Source organism: Canis lupus, chromosome 16, assembly GCF_048164855.1.
Source record: "Canis lupus baileyi chromosome 16, mCanLup2.hap1, whole genome shotgun sequence".
Taxonomy (NCBI): domain Eukaryota; kingdom Metazoa; phylum Chordata; class Mammalia; order Carnivora; family Canidae; genus Canis; species Canis lupus.
Window position 1 is genome coordinate 25,044,874 of NC_132853.1, and position 19,332 is coordinate 25,064,205.

At 45.5% G+C, this 19,332-nt stretch overlaps 1 protein-coding gene and 1 long non-coding RNA gene across 3 annotated transcripts; one reads left to right on the plus strand and one right to left on the minus strand.

The window, feature by feature from the left end:
• Positions 1–1,343: 1,343 nt before the first annotated feature.
• On the minus strand, positions 1,344–8,945 carry LOC140606384 (uncharacterized). The gene is made up of 3 exons (XR_012008711.1): positions 8,709–8,945; positions 7,506–8,602; positions 1,344–5,015 (listed from the first exon to the last, which is right to left on the minus strand). It is a non-coding gene; the product is annotated as an uncharacterized lncRNA (long non-coding RNA).
• CHCT1 (CHD1 helical C-terminal domain containing 1) lies at positions 8,579–17,767 on the plus strand. Of its 2 annotated transcripts, none has more exons than XM_072779692.1 (6): positions 8,579–8,781; positions 10,244–10,345; positions 10,593–10,768; positions 11,237–11,384; positions 14,955–15,150; positions 17,491–17,767. In XM_072779692.1, the coding sequence occupies exons 1-6, from the start codon at positions 8,671–8,673 to the stop codon at positions 17,574–17,576; spliced, it is 819 nt and encodes a 272-aa protein (XP_072635793.1). In that variant the 5' UTR covers positions 8,579–8,670; the 3' UTR covers positions 17,577–17,767. The 2 variants fall into 2 exon arrangements, with proteins under 2 accessions (XP_072635793.1, XP_072635794.1); XM_072779693.1 differs by having other exon boundaries at positions 8,625–8,781; positions 11,237–11,336.
• Positions 17,768–19,332: the final 1,565 nt, after the last annotated feature.

Sequence of the window (19,332 nt, forward strand, 5' to 3'; positions counted from 1 at the left end):
AAAAAAAGTTTTTACACACACAACACACACATTTCTAGACTATATATGTTGTATGTACATATATGTGTAATGTGTGTGTGTGTGTAGAGAGAATGGGAAAGAGGGAGAGTGCTATGATAAAGCAACTTGATTAAAACATTAAGAAATGAATCTGAGTATGTACAAGTATTCTTTGTTGTGTTTTGGTTTTTTAACAACTTTTCTGTAAACTTGAAGTTATTTCTAAGTAAAAAGTTTTTTCAAGGTGATGCATACAACATATGTCCTAAGCATTAGTCTTTTGATATTTTTAATTCCAGGGACAAGTCTTAAGTTGATCTTTATATTAACTTTTGGGGGTTGAGAGAAGACCCTTTAGGTCTTCCTTTGCCCAGATGCCTATGAGAAGGCACTATCACTTCCTACTTGAGCCTACCTTCCTCCACATCTCATTTCCTTAAAAAGCTGGTCTGGGAAAGATCCCTTTCTGAGAGGGGGTTTTGGCCATGCGGAAACACAGCTTTTCAATGGTCTTTGTGTTACATACCATGCCAAAGGTATCTGTAAGTGTGACTTGGACTTATTTAGAGAAATTGTAGAAGGATGCACATCTGCCTCAAAAGAGACTGAGATTAGCTCCCTTGAAGCAACACTATTGTGCTCCCGGAGCACATACTCTAAAAATAGTGGCTGCCGAGAAACAATCTTCTCATGTTTCCAGTTTGAAAAAGACACTTAAATAGAAAACTGGTCTTTTTAGCCAGTGCCACAATCCCCAGACAAGCAGAGAATAATCACTAGTAGGAGTCCCAGTTTAGAATTTAACAAATTCATTCATGGCCATCATAGGCTTATTGGCTGCCCAGAAAACACTTACCAGGTTGACAATAATCTTAGTGCTATCACTTCAGTTGTATGTGTTTTCCTTTCTTATGTAAGTATTCAGGACAGAGTTCTGCACAGAGGTGCACTCGATCTCTATATATTACTATTGCACAAATGAAGCATCCATGAATAATTATCCCAGAGGGCAGACCTGAAAAGGAAGTCAGGTTTGATCCTACCAAAACAGCCTAATGGAGAATGTCTTTCCTGGTACCAGGTTCCTGGAATGTGAATGTGTCTCTTTTTTGTAGGCTAGCAGAACCTAGAGAAAAAGTGTTATTGTTTATTTCCTGAGGTGAATAAATGAAGATTCCTTGAAATGTACTCTGTCAGGTGGCACAAATAAACCATGTAATTATATTCCCTTAAACAGAAAAGCTAAACATAAGAATATGTGGGTTCCCTGGGTCAGACCAAAGGCCATGTAATTCAGATGTAATTTTTTTTTTTTAAGATTTTATTTATTTTCTTGACAGAGAGAGTGAGAACACAAGTAAGGGGAGCAACAGAGGGAGAGGGAGAAGCAGGCTTTCTGCTGAGCAGGGAGCTCAAAGTGGGGCTCAATTCCAGCACCCCAGAACCACAACCCGAGCCGAAGGCAGAAACCCAACTGACTGAGCCACCCAGGGGCCCTCAGATTTTTTTAAATAAACTTTTTACTTGGAAATACTTTCAGAGTTACAGACAAGTTGTAAAGATTGTATAAAAAGTTCCTGTATACGCCTTACTCAACTTCCACTATTGTTAACAAATTCCCATGCTACTTTTGTCAAAGCTAAAAAAATTGACATTAGTATATTATCTAAATTCCAGGTTTGCTTTGGATCTAATAAAGTTCATTTTTTATTCCAGGATCCAACTGAGAGTACCACATTACATTTAGGTGTCATGTCGCCCCAGTCTCCTCTAGTCTGTGAGAGTTTCTTAGTCTTTCCCTATTTTTATGACCTGGTCAATCTTGAGGAGTTCTGGCCAGATATCCTGTAGAATTCTCCCAACCTGGCTTTGTCTGATTTTTTCTCATTATTAGATTGGGATAATTTTTTTTTTTTTTTTAAGAATACAACAGGGGGCACCTGTTTGGCTCAGTAGGTAGAGCATGCAACTCGATCTCAGGGTTATGAGTTTGAGCCCAATGTTGGGTGTAGAGATTACTTAAAATAAAAATCTTAAAAAACAATAATATTGCAGAAATGAAGTTCTCTTCTTTTATTTATTTATTTATATATTTATTCATGATAGACAGAGAGAGAGAGAGAGAGAGAGAGAGAGAATGAGAGAGGTAGAGGGAGAAGCAGGCTCCATGCAGGGAGCCCGACCTGGGACTCGATCCCTGGTCTCCAGGATCGTGCCCTGGGCCAAAGGCAGGCGCTAAACCCCTGCGCTACCCAGGGATCCCTCTTCTTTTTCTTTTTTAAAGATTTTATTTATTTATTTTAGAGAGAAAGAGAGTATGAATGGGGAGAGGGGCAGAGGAGGAGGGAGAGGGACAGAATCTGAAGGAGATTCTGAGCACAGAGCCCTATGTGGGACTCGATCTCATGACTGAAGATCATAACCTGAACCGAAATCAAGAGTCGGATGTTTAACCAACTGAACCACCCAGGTACCCCTGAAGTCTTCTTCTCATAACACATCATATATGGGAGTACATGATACTCACATGACATCATTGGTAATGTTAACCTTCATCACTAGGTTAATGCAGTGTTTCCCAGGCTTCTCCACTATCTGTTACTGCCATTCCATTTCCCTACTCTCTCCTTTATTTTTTTTTAAGATTTTATTTATTTATTCATAGAAACAGACAGAGAGAGAGACAGAGGCACAGGCAGAGGGAGAAGCAGGCTCCATGCAGGGAGCCTGATGTGGGACTTGATCCAGGGTCCCCAGGATCAAACCCCAGGCTGCAGGCGGCGCTAAACCGCTGCGCCACCGGGGCTGCCCTACTCTCTCCTTTAGATAGCTCAACTTTTGTTGGACATCACAAAACATTTTGTAAGAGAGTAGGGTAATTGTATAAGGGCCTTAGATTTTATGGATTTATCCAGAACATTCCTAATTCCAGCAGGAGTCGAAAAACACAAAACTCTTCTCAAAGTATATAGGAACTAGAGGAATATACTCTCTGAACTATAGGAATAAGCCAAAGTGTATTATATTAATATCCACTGGTTAAGCAGTGGAATATTACATAGCTATATAAATTTCAACATAATTGAATGTAATCCATTGGCAACCAAGACTCCTAGCTTTTTAACATCTAGAGAAAATTGGTTTGGGTCACCAATCTATAAACCATGGAAGTCTAAAGTGAGTTTCTAGTTTTCTCTACAAATTCCCAGGAATTGATGTCATCACAGTGGTCATTTCTGATCATGTTTCTTCCCTTTGCCCCATTTTTGTCTCTGTACCATATCTTGTTGTTGCCCCTTATCTCTCACTGGCAGCCTGGGCCCAAAATAGGATAGCCTGGCTTCTCTTTGCTTCATCTCATTCTAAAACAGACACAAATCTAAAGCTGTTGAGTAGGGTAGACACAGAGGGTCCTAATGAAATGTTGCATCTCATACCTTATGGAAAACGGATACAACCCATATTCATCCTGTGGGCCACTCTTCCCCAGGCATGCCTCATTGGAAGTGTCATACCCAGCTACTGAGCCTCCACCTCATCCCATGGTGACTCAACCTCTCATCTTATCTCTGTAGTGCTCCCCTCTCTCTTCCTCTGGCTTCTGACATCCTTTTCTAGGTCAAAAGCAAAACCAAAGGCCAAATTCTTCTCATTTTCTCTTTCAAAGCAGCTTCACTACCTCTTTTTCGTGATAAGGCTCCTGCCTTAGCCTCAGATCTTACCTTATGCCCTCAGCTAGTGAAGTTGTTTCCTTTCCTAAAAGTAATTCTGGTGCTCACTGTTAAGATAACATTTTCTCCATTTATCATGGGAACAGCCATCCATTCATTCACTTATTCAACAAACATTTATTGAGCTCCTGCAATAGAGATTTGGAGGATAGAAAGCTAATTTGAGCAGGATTCTGTCCTCAAGGAGCTCATGGTCTACAGTGAAAGGTAAATACTAACCAAACACTTCTTATGTGTCAGGCACACTGATGGGCCCTTTCTGGTTTTTTGTTTGTTTGTTTGTTTTATTTTTATTTTTTAAGATTTTATTTATTTATTCATGAGAGACACTCAGAGAGAGAGGCAGAGACATAGGCAGAGAGAGAAGCAAGCTCCATGCAGGGAGCCTGATGTGGGACTCGATCCTGGGACTCCAGGACTACACCCTGGGCCAAAGGCAGATGCTTAACCGCTGAGCCCTGATGGGCCCTATCACCTGAAGAATTTAAAATTTTAAAAAAATTTAAAAAATTTTTTTTAAATTTTAATTAACATACAACATTGTATTAATTTAAGGTGTACAACATAATGATTTGATGTATGTATATATGCTGAAATGATCACCACACTCAATTTAATTACCTCCATCAACTTACACAATCAGAGGCACCTGGGTGGCTCAGTGGTTGAGCAGCTTCTTTAGGCTCAGATCTTGATCCCAGGGTCCTGGGATTGAGTCCCTTATCAGGCTCCCCGCAGGGAACCTGCTTCTGTCTCTGCCTCTCTCTGTGTGTCTCTCATGAATAAATAAAATCTTTAAAAAAAAATGCTCTGAAGTTATGTTTGCCATTCTGTGGTGTTATTTTGATATCCTGATATTTTTAAAGCACATAAAGCCCCAATTAAAACACTGCTACAAAAAAACCACAACCAAAACAAAACAAAAAAACCCAAAGTGAAATTAAACTAGGGCTCCATAAATGGAAAACTATAGTAAACAGCAGATAAGAGTGAAGAAAAAAGAACCAACTATTTTTGAGAAATATTTTGAGAGGAGAGAGATGAAGAGACGCTCCTGATCAGCATACAGAGAGGTACTATATCCTGCCAAGGTGAGAGGGAAAGGTGTCACGCCAGCAGGCTCCATCCTGACAGGCTCTTACCCTCAGGTTAGTGCAGGAGCTTCCTTCCTACTGGTGAGGGAAGGGCGCAGGCTGCTGGCAGGGGGTGCAATACTTCAGCTTTACTGGACAAAGCAAGGATCTCACTGGCCTTCTCCTCAGTCACTGGTTTCTTGAGTCAGGTCTGAAATATGGTTAGTAAGACTTAAAAACCCCCTTGTCTTCTTCCTTTATCCTGTTTCTCTCTAGATCAACTGTGTTTCTGGCATTTTTCACATTACCTCCATTTGAGAGCTTCCATGAGCTCAGATGTAAAGACCCACCTGAAAACTACTGCTAAGAAGTAGGTTAGACCTCTTAGATCATTGATTCTTAACCTCTTTAGGGCTACAGACCTCTCTGATCGCTGATGAAGACTATGATTCTCCACATAGAACTTGCTAGTTAAGAGTTTCAAAGGGTTTATTGACTCCCTCAGGCCTATCAGTGGACCTCATGTTAAGAGACTCTGTCTTGGGTAGTGATAAGAGTCCCTCGTGGCCTTGGATTAGGGATACCTTGGCCCTCAGCTGGGAACTGTCACATTTCCTCCAGACCCAGCACTTCAGCTATGGTAGGAATTTGAATGGTCCTCCTTTTCTTGGAGACTTGATACAATTCTAATTGGATAATTCAGAGCAAGATCAAGAGGTTTCTTTTGGCAATGCTAAGATACTCTTGGATTTCTTATTAAAGAAAGGGATAGAGAGAGAGTTCTTTAGGGGAATAAAAAGTCTGAGTCACTCTTAAACCCAGAGAGAGATATGGAAAGAGATCTTCAAGTCTATGAGGGGAAGTGTAGGCAGTAGATGCCAAGAGTCATTTTCCCTGTCCACTGAATTTAGGGCATACAACAAGATTTTGGTCACTAGAGGGTAGGGGTGAGACATGATCATTATGAAACTGGCCCATACCATCAAGGAATATACCAACCTTCATAGTGGAGGGTGAACAAATTAACATCCTTTTTTTTTTTAATTTTTTTAAATAAATCTTTTTATTTTTTTTAAGATTTTATTTATTCATGAGACACAGAGAGAGAGAGAGAGAGAGAGAGAGAGACAGGCAGAGAGAGAAGCGGGCTCCCCGCAGGGAGCCAGATGTGGGACTCGATCCCGGAACTCCAGGATCACTCCCTGAGCCAAAGGCAGACGCTCAACCGCTGAGCCATCCAGGCGTCCCTTTTTTTAATAAATCTTTTTATTTTTTTTTTAAGATTTTATTTATTCATGAGAGACAGAGAGAGAGAGAGAGAGAGAGAGAGAGAATTAACATCCTTAACCTCACCTTCTCCACTGCACCTGCCTGAGGTACACGGCACATAGAGGTTTTTTTTTTCTTTTAATTAAATATTGGAAGAATAACTCAGTTCAATGAGTTGACTTGCCCTATAGTGTCATTTTATGCTAACCAATTGTATTTAGAAGAATGTCTCCCAAAGGCGATGGATTTTTGTTTTAATGTTGAGTGTTGAGTCATTCCTAGCAGCTGGTAGGCTCAATTGTCTCTTCAGGCTACTCCCTATGGTTGATAATAAAACCATTATGGGAATAGGGCAGGCATCTGGAGTCTAGGACTTGTTGGAGGCTCTGGGAGGGAAAAGGAGAAGTGGAGTGGGATGAGGGAGCAGGCAGGGACAGATAAACTTTGAAGTTCTTAGCTTCTTCTGAATCATAAATATTATTTGGGGCAGGGGGAGGAATAGATATATAATATCTATATCTATATTTAACTCCTTGTTCCTTTTTTCTACTGTTTTCTTCCAGTCTTGGACCATAATCATGTCGACTTATCTGAGTTATAGTATAATACTCTTTTGTGTTGTGTTTTTAAACTTATCATTATATAACATTTTTAATGATGTTATTTATTCCTTGTGAGTAACTTTTAAAAACAGACTCAGCTCTCCTTTTTTTTCTGACTGTAATGTAAAGCATATTCATTATTTTTAAAAATGCAGACAATATGCAAAAAAAAAAGTGAAAAATCACCCTTTATATTTTGAAGTGTACCCTTCAAGCCTTTTTTCTTTTCTTTTCTTCCTTTTTTTTTTTTTTAAGACTTTATTTATTTATTTATGAGAGACACAGAGAGAGAGGCAGAGACACAGGCAGAGGGAGAAGCAGGCTCCATACAGGGAGCCCGATGCGGGACTCCATCCCGGGACTCCAGGGTCATGCCCTGGGCCAAAGGCAGGCGCTAAACCGCTGAGCCAAGAATCCCCCCGAAGCCTTTATTCTATGCATATATAAATACATACTTTCAAAAATGGAAACATACCACAAATGCAGTTTTGGTTCTTGTTTTCCACATCATTCAGTAGAGAAATAAAGTAGTAATGTAAAAAAAATATTTTAATAATTCGTATTTCAACAGTATTTTAAAAATTTATTTACTATCTGGTAGAGCAGTATTTTTTTAAAGGTTTTATTTACTTATTTATTCAAGAGAGACACAGAGAGAGGCAGAGACACAGACAGAGGGAGGGGAGGCTCCCTGCAGGGAGCCGGTTGCGGATTCGATTTCCGGCCCCAGGATCACGCCCTGAGCCAAAGGCGGACGCTCAACCGCGGAGCCACCCGGGCGTCCCAGCAGAGCAGTATTTTTAAGTATTGGTGTTCGACAGTTTACTCACCCTTTCCTACAGATGACACTTCAGTTGTTTCCAAATCGTCACCACTGTAATAGTCCTAAGGAATACATCATCCTTCCTTAGGACCAACTCCTAGAAGTAGAATTTGTGGGCCCAAGGGAATGTTCATTTAACAATGTGCATCGTTCCCAGTAGAAGTGTGTAAGAGAGCCCCCTTTTTCCTTACTCTTGCCGATATAATTTTCCTTCCTAGCAGCGGCAAGATAGTCCGGGTGTAGAGCTCAGACAACGGAGCTTCCAGTTTGGAGGAGGGCCAGTCCACCCCCCCCCGCCCCCCGCGCTCCCCAAGGTCCGGGCCACAGGGTCCCTGTCATGAGCGGGTACGGCCGCCAGATGGCGAGAGGGAGGCCCTCGCGGGGCGCGGCGGGGCGCGGCGGGGAGCCCAGCCCGCTCGGGGGGCCCAGCGGGTCCGACCCAGTACCGGCGGAGGCAGGGGGCCGGGACCCCGGGCCTAGAGGACACGAGGCCAAGGGCCAGGACGCGGAGCTCAGCGTCCCCGCAGAGAAGACGGAGTCGAGGAGGCCGAGGCTCCCCGGTCCCCGCGGCGCCGCCGCCGCCGCCCCGCCGTGCGCGCCCAGGGAGGAGGCGAGCGGGCGCCGCGGCCGCGTGGGGGGCAAGGTCGCGGCTGGGGCTCCGCACCCCGGAGAGCCCCGAGGAGCTCCCGGCTGGGCGGGCCTGGGAGGCGCCGGGACTCCGGCGGCAGCAGCGACTCTCCGGGCCTCAGATCCCGGGGGGACGGGCGAGAGCAGCCTGGATCCCACCGAAAGCCCCGCGCCCCACTTGGTGGCCGCGGACCTAAGGCAGGTCCCCGACCTCGATGCGTCTCGGCTCCTCTTCTGTGCAACGGGATCGCCGCTGGCACCCACCTCAGGGAAGGCTGTTGTGAGGATTAACTGAGATAATACACGGTAGCTTGTATTTTTTTGCACCCCTCCTAAAAACGCTACCCCCCTCAACCGACGCCAAGCGCCGCGGGCTTACTAACTTCCTGGAGGCTGCAGAGGAACAAAAGATCCGTTTCAGGAGAGACGTACTGGATTCCATTTTCTCCGTGCACTTTCTAGGCCTTTGTCGCCAAACTAGAATGAAGTGTTAGAAACCATGGCTCTCATCTCGGGGACCCCGCGGTGTACCCCAGGAGTCATGGATGGTGCACACGCAGGAAACTTATTTCAAAGGTCTTACCAGGGTTCACCACCACGGGCCTCTGACATTCTCCTGGGAGCGGGGGTGCCGTCTCCCACCCCCCTGGCCAGCGGTGAGCTCTGACAAAGTCCTGTGTCTGCCCAGCACATCCTACTCACTTCCCCAGTTGGGTTCCCAGTTGAAGGAGTTGGCTGGCGGCCACCCCTGAGAATGAGGGTTGGGGAGGGGGAGGGGAACCTGGCTCTGTGTTGGCAGTTGCCATGGTTTTGCTCTGAGTTCTGGAGCCAACCTGCCCACTCCCAGAGACACTCAGGTCACAGAAGCAGTAGGTCAGAAGCCTGAGGGAACAGAAGGAGTGCCATTCTGGAGTCCACCAGTGCACCTGTTGAGACGGAGGCCTCCTGTGGGCAAGGGGCTGAAGGGGACAAGCCATTAAAGGTGAAGTAGGGCTAAGGATGTGAGGGAGAGGAGAAAGGGGAGTCCTTGGTGGGGGGCTGGTCTTGGAAAGCAGAGAACATGATGGAAAGATGGTGATATACACGAGTCAGCACGAGACAGAAAGAACAAGAGGATGTTAACTCCTTCAAACATATTTATCAAAGACATAGATTCCTGGCAAAATGATTGTTGGTTATGGAGACAAAAGTGCTCAAATGTGTCTGCACATGAGTGTGTACACTTGCCTTAGGGTCTGCGTGCATGGTTGTGTGGTGTGAGTGGTGTATTGGTGGAGTCAATCCGCTCGAGCGCCTCCTCTCTCTGGGGCCTGGAGCAGTCGAACTTCCATACTCTCTCCGTTGACCTCTCTCCCTTTCCCTGGTCTCCACCTCCAGAGCGATCTGGGCCTGGATCTTTCTTGTTCCCCCTGAACACAGGCAAGAGGGGATTAATGCTTATTTTTCTGAGAGGCTTTTGAAAGGTCAGGTGCAAATCCTACCGTGTCAGTCTAATCCTGTGCTCTGACTGCAAGTATTATTTCATAGTCACTTTGTCTTCCTTAATTTTTAGCTTTTTTCTGGCCCCACTTTTGCTGTCAGAAAGCTTTTTCTCATTACCATCACTGTCATGTGCTTTTCTGAGTGCCCATTACCATGGCTTGATACTAGAGGTTAAAGGCAGGCCTGGGACTTGGGCACTCACTAAATGTTTGCTGAATGAAGGAGTAAATGACTCCCTGCTCATTCCCCTCAAGGAGTTCCTTAAATCTCTTGGTGCCTCAAAGGGTTCTTATCTGTAACCAGGGATAAGGATATCTCACTTTGCAGAATTTGTGGGAGAACAAAATGAGTTCATGTTTATCAAATGCTTTGCAAAATTAGCTACTATACTGTGCTATAATTATTATAAAAGAAATGGGTAGGGCATTCTAGGTTTTCTAAGCAGGGATCTTCAGGAATGGGTTTCTTTGTGAAGGGCTTGTTTGCCTCAGGGCTGGACCAAGGAAGAGGTCCTAGAGAAAAGGGAGAAGGGCGTTGGCTGGAATTTGGACCACCGGTTGCCTAGCACTGCCCCTTAGGAGCACTCACTTAAGCCCCGACCCCCCCGACTGACCACTGCCCCCTGCCTCCTCCCAGGTGACAGATGTACACCTCTTAGAGAAGAGCTCCAGCACCAACCGCACTGGAGACTCACTTGTACGCCATGCCAAGGGCCTGGGCCAGGACACCTTCAAAATTGTAAGTAAGGGACTCTGTCCCTCCTCCCTGTCCCTCCCCCAGAGACAGAAATTGGAAGGCCTCAACCCATAGTTTACTGTCCACTTGTCGTGCTTTTGGGAAGGAAGTGGGGTAAAACCTTGACTAGAGTCTCCTTACCTAACTCACTTAACACTTCCTGGCCCAGAAGGGCTGCTGTTTACCTGGGACTCCCCATCTGCCTCTTCTTCTCTCCTATAGTCCCTCACTTCATTTGTTGCTTCCTCAGTGTAAAGAATATCTAAGGCCACTGAAGAAGTTCCTGCGAAAGTTGAACCTGCCCAAGGACCTTCCCCAGAAGAAGAAGCTAAAGTACATGAAGCAGAGCCTGGTGGTCCTAGGGGACCACATCAACACCTTTCTGCAGCACTACTGCCGAACCTGGGAAATCAAGCACTGGAGGAAGTAGGGCGGCCTCCTTGCTCTTCCCACTATACCCCTTCCTGGGTCATGCCCCACCCACGCCCTTCCATTCAAGGACACACCTCAGTCAAAATCTTTGAGTCCTTCATCTTTATGTGAAAGTGTCAGGATCCTGGAGTGAGCATGGTGAAAAAGGGGTGGAGAGAACAGTCCTTTAGTTATTCAGGGCAGTGCTGATTCATGGCAGCTTGCATACACAGTGGACAAAGAACTCTCCTGACCCTGTGGAGAATAACCTCTGATGGAACAACTGCTGTGTGGTGTGGGTGTCCATCACCAGGATGGGATATTCAAGGTTTAGCAAATCTCCATCTCTCCATGTGTCCAACCAAATCCAAGGAAGCAGCATGTGACCCATTTCTCCCTGGGTGGGTCCTGAACACAAGACAAATACTGAAGGGCAAAGGGGGCTGTGCTCTGCCTCCCTTAGCCGTGGTTTCTCCCCTGCAGGATGCTCTGGCGATTTGTTTCTCTCTTCTCAGAATTGGAGGCAAAACAGCTTCGCAGGCTCTACAAGTACACCAAGAGCAACCAGACGGCCAAGCTCCTGGTGAGGCGCTCAGGAAAGCTCCTCCCGGGCCCAGCTGAGGGTTGGCTGGTGTGTTCTTGGATTATGGGGGGAGGCCTGGGGCTGAGGGGGCCCTCTGATACCGCCAGCATCCCTCTGCTCATTTCCACACTGCCTCAGGAAGACCCCACTACCCCTATCTTTACCCCTGCAGGGGATCAAATGGGGCTGAAGAGGGCAGAGGCTTAGCTTCATGTTCTTGATACATATTCACTCTCCACACCCACACCCTGATGGTAACAGGTGCAGGGACATTCCCGAGGAGCTATGGGTGGGGATGGCAGAGTCGGGGCAGAAGGGCACAGCCAGCTTGGGGAAGGCTCCAATGACTATCAACAGAGCCTGGCCTGGCTTTGTTCAAAAACAGTCACTCTCAAACATTCTGGTCTCAAGTCATGGTCACCCTCTTAAAAGCTATCGAGAAGCCCCAAAAGCCCAAAAGCATTTATGTTGGTTATATCTATTGATATTTGCCCTAATTGAAATTGAAACTAAAGAAAAAATTCAAATATGTACTTACTAATCCATTTAACAATAAAAACAAGGAGCCCATTGCATTTTAACATAGATCATTTTTACAAGAAATATCTATATTTTCCAAAACAAAATTTAGTGAGCGAGAAGAGTAGCACTGTTTCACATTTTCGCAAACTTCTTCAGTGTCTGTCTTAGTAAAAAATAATCGTTTCTGCAATCTCTTAAGATCAGTGATTTGACTGAAAAAAACCCAGCCTGTACAGATAGATGTATATTTAGAGATGAGAGGAGAATTCTATTAGCCTTGTCACATAGTCGTGGATATTTTTCCTTGATACCAAAACTCAGCAAGTGGCAGCTACTTAGTAGCAATGTGGAATCTGAAACCAAATCAATGAGGAAGACACAGGAGGCTCAGTGGTTGAAAGTCTGCTGTCACGCTCAGTGCGTGATCCTGGGGTCCTGGGATCAAGTCCCACATGGGGCTCCTTGCAGGGAGTCTGCTTTTCCCTCTGCCTATGTTTCTGCCTCTCTCTCTCTCTGTCTCTCATAAATAAATAAATGAAACCAAATCAATGAATTTTAAAATATATAAATATTTTTAGTTTCAGGTTTACAGAAAATATGGATAGAAAGTACAGAGATTTCTCATCTAATATCCCCTCCTGCTCCCATTATTAGCATTTACATTAGAGAGGCACATTTATTACATCAGTGAGCCAGTATTGACCCATTATAAAAGTTCACATTATTAAAGTTCATAGTTTACATTAGTGCCCACTCTTTGTGTTGTACATTCTATACTTTTTTTTTTAAGATTGTATTTATTTATTTGATAGAGATAGATAGCAAGAGAGAGCACGAGTGGGGAGGAGAGGGAGGAGCAGGCTCCCTGATGAGCCAGGAGCCTGATGTAGGACCCCATTCCAGGACCCTGAGATCATGACCTGAGCCAAAGGCAGACACTTAACTGAGGCACCCAGGTGCCCCTTATAGGTTTTGACAAATGCATAATGACACATATCCACCATTACAATATTATACAGAATAGTTTCACTGCCTTAAAAACCCTTTGCTCCACGTATTCACCCCTCCACTCTTTCCCTTCAAACTCCTGTCAACCATTGATCTTTTTACTGTCTCAGTGTTTTTGCCTTTTCCAGAATGTCATACAGTTGAAATCATATATAAAGTATGTAGCTTTCTCAGATTTTATCAATGACCTCTTCACACTGGGTTACATTAGAATCCATTGGTTTCTCTCTTGCACTTTGAATAGACCCCACTTTTCAGGGGGTCAGTGAGGTAAAAATATTTCAGGGGCCCCCATGGGTTCACAGAGCACACTTTGAGGATCACTAGTTCAAAATAATAATCATAGGTAACAGTTTCTATGTGCCAGGCACTTTATGTTCCCTCCTGTAATCTTCAAAAGTAACCCAACATGGTAATTAGAATTAGTGTCCACAGTGTGTAAATGAAGATGTCAAACGCAGAGAGTTAAAATAACATAACCCAGACCACATAGCAAATGGAGGGAAGACCTGGGTTCAAATGTAATCTTGCTCAGAGGAAAGCCCTGCTCTAACTACGGCACCCCACTCTAGCTGTGCAGCTTTAACCAAAGCCTTTCCCCCTCTGGGTCTCTGTTTTTTCCTCTGAACATGAATGGGTAGATCGTTTCAGTGAATCTTCTGAATATGAGGTGTCATTTTAGTGATTTCTCGATTTCACTGGCCAGGAAAATTTCAAAAAATATTTTTAGGCTCTCAATTTTAATTTTGCCAAGGACTTTTTTTTTTTAATTAAAGATTTTACTTATTCATTCATGAGACACACAGAGAGAGGCAGAGACACAGGCAGAGGGAAAAGCCAGGCTCCCTAGGGAAGCCTGATGCAGGACTCAGTCTCAAGATCCCAGGATCATGACCTGAGCCAAAGGCAGATGTTCAACCATTGAACCACCCAGGTGCCCCTGCCCAGGACTTTGAAACAAATACCATTGTTTCATTACAAACAAGCACATGAGACACCATAACTCTAGGCCAACAGACACATGAAAAGATGCTCAACATCACTCAACATCAGGGAAATACAAAATTACAATGAGATGGCACTTCACACCTGTCAGAATGGCTAAAATTAACAACACAGGAAAAAAGAGGTGTTGGTGAGAAAGTGGAGAAAGGGGAACCCTCTTAACACTGTTAAGGGAATGCAAACTGGTGCAGCTACTCTGGAAAACAGTTTAGAGTTTCCTCAAAAAGTTAAAAATAGAGCTACCCTACAACCCAGCAATTGCACTACTGGGTATTTACCCAAATGATACAAACAGTGATTCAAAGGGGTACCTGCACCCCGATGTTTACAGCAGCATTATCAACAATAGCTAAATTATGGAAAGAGCCCAAGTGTCCATTGACTGATGATGTATATCTATCTATCTCACAATCTCAGCCATCAAAAATAATGAAATCTTGCCATTTGCAATGACATGTTTGGAGCTAAAGTATATTATGCTAAACAAAATAAGTCAGAGAAAGACAAATATCATGATTTCACTCATGTAGAATTTAAGAAAACAGATGAAAATAAGAGAAAGGGAAAAAAAAGAGGGAAGCAAACCATAAGGGACTCTTAATTATGGAGAACTCTTAACTATGGAGCTGTAGACAAGTATAGCAACCGAGAGTTGCTGGAGGGGAGGTGAGCAGGGGCTGGGTTAGATGGGTGTCAGGTATTAAGGTATTGTTATGAGCACTGGGTGTTGTATGTAAGTGATGAATCACTAAATTCTACACCTGAAACCAATATTACACTATGTTAACTAAATCGAATTTAAATAAAAAATCAAATAAGAGAGGCCCTATATATAACTTTAAAAAGAGATGGGGGACATATATCAAAGTAAGGAACCACCCAAGAAGACACAGTTGGCAGCCTGGCCTGCATGTCCCCCACGGTCCTTTCTCTTCCCCCATCTGTGACTGGTTCCTTCCGCTGGCTAGGCAGGGGTGAGGCACAGCCAACCACAGTAATTTCCTAACAAGGGCAGGGCTGGGCCTCTGGAAGGTGGAGCTGTCTCTCCTCCACACTCTCCTCAACGTTACGGGCCCATTGCAGGTGGCGGTCTGCCCCTTGGACGCCCCGGAGAGCTCCTTGCTGGCGGACCAGGAAGACAACCTGCCCAAGCTCTGCAGCGCCTGGGGACTGCACAATAACATCAGCGGCATGAAGGAGAGGCTGTCCAAGATGCAGGCTCCCCACGGAGAGGCCTCTCTGTTGGGGGAGCTCACATCCCTGACCCGGGTCAGGAAAGGTAATGCCCTTAAGTTGGGGGCGCGCCTGGAGGAGGGGCCTTGCTATGGTACAGCCAGATGAGCTCCCCTTTCCATCTTTACCCTGCATTTCCCTCTCTATTTCTCCTTCCCCCTCTGCACTTTGTTTTCTCTTTTTTTTTGTCCCCCTCCCTGCAGGTATGCTTATCATAACAAGTTTGCAATGTATAGATAAGCATAAATCAGGAGACAGGAAAAGTCACCCACCACTCAAAGGCCACAACTGTTAAGAGTTTAGAGTTTCTTTCAGTGTTCTGTAGGATTTCCCTCCCGAGGTCTCCATACATACCATTTTGGATCCTGCCTTTTTCAGTTAAGGATTCAACTTAACTGAAGGTACTTTCCTGTAGGACTGGAAGCAGAGACTGTTTCTAGCAGCCAAGAGTGGGGATTCTCAGGAATTGTCCCAGCAGTGGCAGGATGCCCACTCTCAGTGTCAGGTGGGATATGGGCTAAGGGAGCGTTTCATTCCCACAGTGCGGAGAAAGTCAGATGGCCTGGGCATGGCCTTCCCAGCAGCCTTGGTCTCTGCCATGACTGCACTGCTTGGCCCTCTGGGTAGAGGCTGTGGGGTTAGGGGACAGAGATTCTTCGGGGAGGGGTCCCAGCCAAAATTGGAACCTATGAAGTCCCCTCCTGTGCACTGATATTGGAGCCACGTACTCCTCACTTTTCTGGATCTGGCTTCTGGGACTACAGTTAGCTAGCTGGTCTTGCTTAGCTACTGGGGGAGGAAGTGAAGGCAAACTGGCCTAGAATCTTAAAATGTGGTCCTAAATTGGCCCTAGGTGTTCCTCTGAGAGGCTGGCTGGACTGATGCAGGTCAGCAGCTCTCTGGGCCTCTGCCACCGGTCACAGCTACCCCGAGTGGAATAGCAGGAGTGAGAACAGGGCAGGGGCAGTGGGCATGAGTCAGACAATTACTGAGGCCCAGAACCCTCTCTGGGCTCTGTGAGGGCCCTTGGCCCTGCTGCCTACAGTTTAAATTGAGGAAGCAAAATATACAATGGGATGAAAGCCAGTCCATCCTTTTTTAAAAAGATTTTATTTATTCATTTATTTGAGAGAGACAGAAATCATGAGTGAGGGGGGAGGGGCAGAGGGAGAAACAAACTCCCCATTGAGCAGAGAGCCTGATGCAGGGCTCAATCCCAGGACCCTGGGATCATGACCTGAGCTGAAGGCAGATGGTTAACTGACTGAACCACTCAGACACCCCATGCCAAGTCATTCATGAATCAGATAAAGAAAGTGAGCTTTGGGCTTTGGGGCCAGCCTATCCCCATACCAGGTGCTTGGCCTCTCTTTATTTACCTAACCCTAACCCCTGCAGCATTCACAGGAGATGGGTATTACTACTCCCCTTTTACAAAGGAGCAATCCGAGGCCATAGGGCAAAGGGTAGGACAGGCTGGTTAAAGGAGGTTACTCTGGGACAGGCTTTAAATAAAGGGTAAAGGGGGTGCCTGGGTGGCTCCATTTTAGGGTCCCTGCTCAATTGGGAGTCTGCTTCTCCCTCTCCCTCTGCTCCTCCTCTCCCCCCTTCCTCTCCCCCATCCCTCTCCCCCAAACCCCCTCCCCCCGCCCCACTCATGCTCTCTCGCTCTCTCTCTCTCTGTCTCTTTCTCTCAAATAAATAAATCTTTTTAAAAATTTAAAAGATCAAAGATAAAAAAGAAAGGGAAAAGGAGAAGGAGAAGAAGGGGGGAGGGAGGGAAAGAGGAAAGGTGTGTACAGAGGTGAGGGGTGATGAGCACACAGTCTGGGCCTGGAGGTGAATGGAAGAGCAGGTTGCAGAAGTGCAGGATGGGGAATAATAGGAAAAAGCCTTGGATGGGTTTTTATGTAATTCTTAAAATAACATTTTGTTCCTAAAAACATAAGCATAGCATAGAAAATAAGATAATATTGATAAGTAAAAACAAGAATATATAAACATCACATTGTCCTCGCTACTGCTAGCACTTTCCAGATGTTTTTTTATGCATGTCCTGGGAAGTAGGGCATGAAATCTGAGCTGGGTGTGGGGAGGACTCAGAGTCAAGAAATGTGGTCTAGTCCTGACTGTGCCCCAACTTGCCTAGGGCTTTGGGCTGGGTGGACTCTGTGCTTAGGTAAGATCCCTCATCTGTAAATGGGGGTGATACCATCTTCCTACGCCGCAGGGTTCCTGTGAGGAAAGAGGAAGGGACTATGTTGCAAGTGAAGATAACATTTTGTTACTCTTCCTTTCTGTCCCTACCACACCCCCTAAATGTCACAGGCTGAGATTCTCTTACGATTTGTGATGTTATCAGGACTCTTTCACCTTCCCTTTTCAGGTTCTCTAAGGAAACTTCCTCACAAAACAAAGCCCAAGAGAAAGCGGATTAAGGAAGCCCCGGAGACCCCAGAGACCTGCCCATAAGAACTGCCAGCCGGGACAGAAGGCCAGCGTGTCCTGGCTCCCAGACCACTTGTCTTCAACACCCCTGCATCCTGGGGGCTGGAGACCAGTGGGGGGAAAGAAGAAAACTGTCTTTGTCAAAAGGATGCTCAAGTCTTAGTTATGTATAAAGGGGGCAGGAAATAAACATCCTTTAAGACAGTTCTACCTTACTTGGCTAACAATCATCATTCATTCATTTTTTAAATTTTTATTTAACTTTTTTTTTAATTTTTATTTATTTATGATAGTCAGAGAGAGAGAGAGAGAGAGAGGCAGAGACACAGGCAGAGGGAGAAGCAGGCTCCATGCACCGGGAGCCCGACGTAGGATTCGATCCCGGGTCTCCAGGACCGTGCCCTGGGCCAAAGGCAGGCGCCAAACCGCTGCGCCACCCAGGGATCCCTAAATTTTTATTTAAAAAAAAGATTGTATTTATTTTTTCGACAGAGACAGAACACAAGCAGGGGGAGTGTGAGAGACAGAAGCAGGGGCTCGATCCCAAGACCTGAGCCGAAGGCAGACAGACACTTAACTGAGCCACCAGGCACCCCCATTCATTCATATTTTAATTTATCAAAAAAAATGTTTACCAGCTACCTTCTGAGCTGTAGGTGCCCCACACAAGCACAGACAGATAAGAGGTGGTCACCTGGGTCAATGACCATCCCTCACAATCTAGTGCAGGAGACACACATGGATAAACATTACAACGGGTTGAAGAGAGGTGCCCGGGGACGTCTTGGCTGGTGACAAAGGAGTGATGTGTGCCAGAGGAGAGCACAGTGGGGAGTGGAGCGGGCCTGGAGGCAGTGACAGAGGAGTCTGACGGCCTGCCTCAACTGTCTGGACTTGGTCTCCTGGGTAATCTGGGGGACCGTGGCAAGGTCAAGCAGTGGGAGGAGCTGGTGTGACTTGACTGGGGAGATGCTCCGCAGGCTGTGAGCAAAGTGCATGGAAGTGAGAGACGGTAGAGGCTGGAGACCAGAAAAGAAACCACATCAATAGTCGTAGCTAGGACGATGGTTTAAACTGGTGGTCAAAAATCGGCTGCTGCATGCTAAATTCAGACCGCCGGTGTGTTGTTTGCCCCTTGTGGTGGTCTACTCATTGTTTAAAACATGTTATTTAAAAAATAAGTTGCCAATATTAACTTCGTACAGTTCACATTAAAAACAGCAACAGATTTCTGGCTTTTAAAAGCTTGCCACCCATGGGTGTGCCTCCCCACAGCAGCATGTGGCTGGGGCTGAGAAGCAGTGGCTCAGGTTCCACTGATATTCTTTCTAGTTCACCACAGTCTCCACCCCATCCCTCTTGCCTCACACACTGGCCTTCTTCCCTCATTTATTTATTTATTTTTTAAAGATGTTTATCTTTTAATAAAGATAGCACCAACAAGAGCAGAGCTAGCTGCAGGCAGCAGGAGAGGGAGAAGCTGGCCCCCAACTGAGCAGGGAGGCCAATGCGGGGCTTCATCCCAGGACCCTGGGATCATCACCTGAGCTGAAGGCAGATGCTTAATCACCGAGCCACCCAGGTGCCCCCTTCCCTCGTTTATATCAACCCTTTAACTCTTTTCAGTTTTCATATTTGCTCCCCTAGGGAAATAAAAGGCAGTGAAGACATGCATAACAGGGGGAGGGGTGGACTTGTGACATTTATGCAGGGTAAATGGACAGTTTTTGGTGACAGATGTAAGAGATAAAAGCAGAGGAGGAGGAGGAAATGAAGATAA